General features: G+C 46.7%; 1 protein-coding gene across 2 annotated transcripts in view; it reads right to left on the bottom strand.

Annotated features, from left to right (window-relative positions):
* Positions 1–4,677: 4,677 nt before the first annotated feature.
* The window catches only part of ALG12 (ALG12, alpha-1,6-mannosyltransferase), a 13,125-nt gene continuing 11,539 nt past the window's right edge, over positions 4,678–6,263 (bottom strand). For both annotated transcript variants that reach the window (XM_012648745.1, XM_012648746.1), the window contains exons 8-10: positions 5,749–5,918; positions 5,584–5,659; positions 4,678–5,472 (exon numbers count right to left, since the gene is read on the bottom strand). In XM_012648745.1, the coding sequence (XP_012504199.1) occupies positions 5,241–5,472; positions 5,584–5,659; positions 5,749–5,918 (478 nt within the window). In that variant the 3' untranslated portion in view covers positions 4,678–5,240. The remainder of the gene's footprint in view (positions 5,473–5,583; positions 5,660–5,748; positions 5,919–6,263) is intronic.

Below are 6,263 nucleotides of genomic sequence, written 5' to 3'. Positions count from 1 at the left end.
AAAATAAACAAGTGTTAGTGAGAATGTGGAGTATTGGAACCCTTGTGCACCACTGGTGGGAGTGTAAAATGGTACAGCCACTGCAGAAAACAGTATGGTAGTTCCTAAAAAAATTAAAAATAGGCCAGGCACGGTGGCTCATGCCTGTAATCCTAGCACTCTGGGAGGCTGAGCCGGAAGAATCACTTGAGTGCAGGAGTTTGAGCGGCAATGAGCTGTGATGACACCGTTGCACTCAGCCTGGGCAACGGAGTGAGACCCTGTCTCAAAAAAAAAAAAAATTTTTTTTAAGTAGAATTACCATGCAATCCAGCCACTCCACTTTGGGGTATAAACTCAAAATAATTGAAATCCGGGTTTCAAAGAGATATCTGTACACCCATGCTTATAGCAACATTATTCACAATAGCGAAAATGTGTAAGCAACCCAAGCGCCCATCTATGGATGAATGGATGAGCAAAATACAGTCTATACATACAGGGAAACATTATTTAGCATTAAAAGGGAAGGAAATTTTGATACATGATACAATATGGGTGAACCTTGAGGACCTTATGCTAAGTGAAATAAGACAGTCACAAAAAAACCCCAAATACTATATGATTCCACTTACATGCAGTACTTACAGCAATCGAAATCCTAGAGACAGAAAGTGGATCTGTCCGGAGAGGGGGCGAGGGGAATGGGGAGTTAGTGTTCTACGGGTATAAATAGTTTCAATTTTGCAAGATGAAAAGAGTTCTGGCGATGGATGGTGGTGATAGTTGCACAACAATGCGAGCGCAGGCCCCACTGAACCTTGTACTTACAAGTGGTTTAGGTAGTAAATGTGTGTTTTGCCACAATAAAAAAATTAGGGAAGAAGTTAATGTCACAATTTTACCAAATATTTAAGGATGAAATAATACCAATTCTACACAAACTCTTCCAGAAAACTGAAAAGGAGGAAATAATTCCCAGCTCATCCTATGAGCCCAACATTATTTTGATACCAAACCTGACAAAAACATGACAAGAAAACCACAGGCCAGTATCCCTCATGAACACAGATGCAATCATTCTAACGAAAATTTTAGCAACTTGAACCCAGCGAACAATATGTAAGAGATACACATCATGACCTGGTTTATCCCAGGAATGCAAGGTTGATTTAACACTTGAAAATCGATCTATGTAATTCACCAGATTAACAAACTTGAAAAAGGAAAACGATCTTGTCAACAGATGCAGAAAAAGCATCTGACAAAATCCAACATCCATCACTGGTAAAAACACTCAACAAAGAATAAAAGGAAACTTTCTCAATCTGATGAAAGACATCTATAAAAATTCTACAGCTCGCATCACACTCCATGGTAATGAAAGCTTTCCCCCTGAGATGGGGAAGAGGAAAAGGAGGTTTGCTCTCACCACTGCTATTCAACACCGTACGGGAAGTTCCAGCCGGTGTTGCAGAGACAGAAAAGGCAACCAGACTGGAGTGGAGGAAGTAAAGCTGTCTTCACAGATGGCAAGACCATGTATATAGAAAATCCTGTGAAAACTACTAAAAAGCTCCTAGAACTAATAAGTGAGATTAGCAAAGTTGTAGCAAAAAAAGACCAAGGTTTCAATATACAAGATCAATATGCAGAAATCAATTGTATTTCTATATATTAGCAACAAAAAATTGGAAATTGATGCTTTAAAATACCATTTACAACAATATCAAAAGTATGAACTACAGTAAATCTGACAAGAGATATGCAAGATCTATTACTGCAGAGTCCTCCAGCTTCCCCTGCTTCATCTCTGTGTCCTGAGCAGAAATGACGGAGTGCCTCGACCACTTTGTGACCCAGCCAGCTGCAGGTTTTTCCCAGCAGGCTTGAACCCACACCAGGACCTTGAACATCCCAGGCTCCGATAAAGGTATCTAAGTTGTTGCCCAAAACTCAGAAAGAAACTGGCCGTGGCCTTAAGCCAAGTTCCCTAAACCCTCACAGTAAGCCCCATCCCCTGACCCCCTCCCTGTGGACATAACCCAGGTGAAACACCCATTTTCTCTTACTGTCCATCACAAGAATCGCTGCATCCTCTGTAAGTTAGTTCCCCCAAGAACTGCTGTGGACTGGTTACCCCACCATTCAGTGCTGCTTTCTTTGGAATCCCTTCCAGCCCCATCTCGAGATGGTTTGGGGCACTCCCTTGTGAGAACTCCCCTGCTCTGCTGCAGCTCTTGGGGTGACTCTAGCCAGGGGTATAGCAGGATAAAACAACTATAAAACATTCCTTAGAGAAATTTCAAAAGACCCAAGTAAGTGGGGAGAAATACCATGTTCATGGATCAGAAGACTCAATATTATTAAAATACTGATGCTTCTAAAATTAATCTATAAATCAATGCCATTACAACTGATTGACCAATTGATTCTAGAAATCAGAGGGAAATGGCAAGGATACAGAAGAGTCAAACCAACTTTGAGAAGGAAGAATAGTCTGTGGCCATACCGCCCTGAACGCACCCGACCTCATCTGAAAAGGAAGAATAACGCTGGGACTTACACTACCTGACTTCAGGACTTACGAGCAATAGGAATCGAGGCAGTGTGGTATTGGTATAAAGAGACAAACTGATCCACGGAAAGAACAGAGTCCAGAGTCAGATCCCCACGTATATAGCCAATTAATTCGTCTTTGTAAAAAATCTACTTCCTTGAGATATAAAATATATGATAAAGTAACCCATCTCCAGTGTACGGTTTGAAGAGTTTTGACAATTGTAACCATCACCACAATGATCATATTCAACAAATTTAAAGGGACAGAAAGTGATGGGGGGGCTTGTCATAAGACTGAAAGCAAACAGGAAGAAGGAACTCGGCTGTATTTAAAATGAAAAATAACCACGCTGGAGGTGGGCACGGAGAAAAACCAATCGAGGAATCAGTGCACCTCCAGTCGCGGTGGGGGAGCGGAGAACCGCAAACAAATCCCAACCCCTTTAGAGTGGATTTGTTTTTGCAATCACAGAAGCAAAGCATTTCTGAAACTATTTAATGTGTATCTTATTATCGAGCAAACGTGTAAACACTGATACCGTTGGGAGCCGGAATTCTTACGGTGCAAGACCAAACATACAGATGTGGAATGGAGGGAGCCCAAAAGAACCTGTGGAGACAGAATGGAATCAGTGGTATAGGTATGGCTCTGATTTCTCAGAGACGTACATGAATATGTATGTGCATGTGTACATTGTACATGTATGTGTATGCATGTAGGCATGCCTGTGCTCCCTAGCTCTGTCCACAGAAAGGGCCTAAAAGCACAAACACTCCAATAGCAATGAGCACAGCTAGGCCGGGCATGGTGGCTCATGCCTATAATCCCAACACTCTGAGAGGCCAAGGCGAGAGGATTGCTCAAGGCCAGAAGTTTGAGACCAGCCTGAGCAAGAGGGAGACCACGTCTCTACCAAAAATAGAAAAATGAGCCGGGCGTGGTGGTGCACACCTGTAGTCCCAACTCCTCGGGAGGCTGAGGCAGGAGGACCGTGTGACCCCAGGAATTTGAGGTTGCAGTGAGCTATGATCCTGCCACTGCACTCTAGCCTTGGCAATAGAGTGAGACCCTGTCTCACACACACACACAAAAAGCGCACACCTGGTACCTAGATGTTGGTCTCTAAAGCCATTCCCCACCAAAGGGAGCCAAAACCCCTCAGAGAAATGGCTGATTCCAGAGGCCCAAGAGGACACCTTGTGCCTAGAAGTAAGGAAGTGCTCAAACAGGGCATATTGCAAGAATAGAGCAAGCGACAGGGTTTCCACTGGTCAGATCTTGTAAAAGTTGGATGCCAGACTAATTAAAGACTAGAATGACTCATAAAGCACGGAAGTAGCAATCCACACGAGCATACCAACAATAAATGATATACGAACATGGATGAATAAGGCACACCAATAATAAGCAGATAAACAAACACTTCCACGGAGTGCCAGGTGCGGCCTGGTGGACAGGGGGCCCAGGCTGGCATCGGAATCCTGTTCTCCGCCCCCGTGAAGGCCCGTCTCGGCAGGACTCACCGCGGTGCCGTGCCCGGGAGATCTCAGGAGGAGGAGGGTCTCCTGGTCGAAGTGTCTGTGCACAAATGTTTACCAGCTGCAGACGGAAAACCAGCAGCAACTGGGGGCAGCGACCCTGCAGCACTTAAGGTTTCATAAGCAACCTGCTCTCAAAAAGCTCAGGAAAAAAAATTTTTTTTAAGGGACAGAGATTGCTCTGTCGCCAGGCTGGAGTGCAGCGGCGTCATCACAGATGCGATCACAACGCACTGCAGCCTCGAGCTCCTGACTCAAGCGATTCTCCTGCTTCGGTCGCCTGAGCAGTGGGGACTGGGACTACCTGTGCACGTGTATACCTGTGTGTGCACAGGTGTATGTGCACACGTATACACGTGCACGCGTGTGTGCACTCAGACACTGGCACCCAGTCCTCTGTGCTGTCTCTAGGGCCTGGCAGGGTCACACGCACTTTGGGTGCTTTATAAACGCATGTCCTATGAGGTGTGACACCACCAAACTGTCCCTTAACCGCAGCACCTGGGTAAAAGCAGGCTATGGAAATAATCGCGTATCACCAGATAATGGGTAAGAAAACATTTACAAAATTTTATTCTGATTCTTTTTTTTTGAGGTTCCAATTGACATGTTATTGCCTTATTCTTTTTTATTCCTCATTCCTTTCTGAACATGTTTATCTCCTAAGATTTAATCTGTGATGGAAATGACAGGCCTGTGAACACAGAGGTTGCGGTGGAAGCCGGGGCTGGGGGGGGCGGGGCGCCGTCGCGGGGTTTACATCGTGGTCTCCTCCGCGCAGGCGCCGCCGCAGGTGCGTCAGGAGGCCCACAGGCACCGAGCAAGTGGTGCCGCCAAAATGCAGCTCCAGTGGGCGGGCAGGACGTGGCAAAGGTCACCACGCGTCCAGGGTGTCTGGATGGTCCCAGTCTGGACGATAAATGATCTTCTCACCACCCTGGGAACATGCGGGAAAGTCTGAGCAGGCCACTGTCACCCTGGGCTGTGAGCCCTGGGTGTGGCTGTGCATGGAGGCCCCAGCCCTGCTTGGTCAGGTGTATGTCAGGGGCATGTTCACTGTTGATTTGTTTCTCTGTTTTGCCCTAATTGTGCCCAAACACTGGCGGAGACCATGTTCTTGGAGGGATTTGGCTGCTGGAGGTCGGTCCTGGCTCTGCCCCTCAGGACGGCCTGGGAAGTCTCTCCAGGAGCACCAGCTTCGTCTGCAGGTCGATGTCAAAGGGAGGCAGTTTGGTCAGGTTCAGACTCACACCTGTGGTGCCCACAACGCTGGCCAGGACCCGGTGTGTGTCCCTGTAGAGGGCCAGGTGGCCAGGGACCGCCTCCATGAGGATGTGGGTGTAGCCCAGCATGGCCGCAGCCCCAGGCCACACATCTTCCCTCTTGTCGTACCTGCAAGAGAAGAGCCAGCTCGTCCCCGGCATTTGGGTGCCCCTAAGGGGACCTATACACAGCCTCTGAGAGGACCAACCACACCCGCAGCCACGCTGGCCGGAAACATACCTCCAGGCGCTGTTGACTTGCAGAAACCGAGACACACCCGTCTGGGCAGCAGCCGCGTCGATGTGCAGAAGGACACCTGAGAAAACCACACCTGCTCGCTCAGGACCCGGCGCCAGCGCCCGTCGGAGCTGCGGCTGGTCCCTGGGCGGCGTCCCCAGCACTGACCTGTCCAAGGGGGCACCAGCTCGTGCAGCCTCCGCATCGCGACACCTCCAGGGTAGTTGAAATGGGACACATAGAGGGATGCAGCCACGTAGGTGGCATTCAGCACGAGGTGTCCTAACACGAGCAGGGACCCCACTTTGTACAGCCAGGACTTTTTATAATTATTCAGCCTGAAAAAAGAATCATAGCTTTCCATAAAAAGAATACAGAGGCAATAAAGTATCTAATTATATCGAGACACACATTAGGAACATAAACCTGCTGTTCAACTTCACCAAGTCACAACACGCAAAAAAGTTAACGATCAAATACATATGATAAATGATTAATGAAGGTGGCTAAAATACTGCAAGAATTTTGTCTGTGAAATTCCATTCAAGACGCCAATTTAGAATTTATAGATTTTCAAAATTAATATTAGGTTATTAACACATTGACTGCCACACTAGAAAAAAAAATTTTTTTCCTTGGGGCCACAATGTTTTATTATGAAAATAGAATAAAAACTTTGAAAA

This window comes from Propithecus coquereli, unplaced genomic scaffold (genome assembly GCF_000956105.1).
Source record: "Propithecus coquereli isolate 6110/MARCELLA unplaced genomic scaffold, Pcoq_1.0 Scaffold294, whole genome shotgun sequence".
Taxonomy (NCBI): domain Eukaryota; kingdom Metazoa; phylum Chordata; class Mammalia; order Primates; family Indriidae; genus Propithecus; species Propithecus coquereli.
This window is presented reverse-complemented; position numbering and strand designations above follow the sequence as displayed.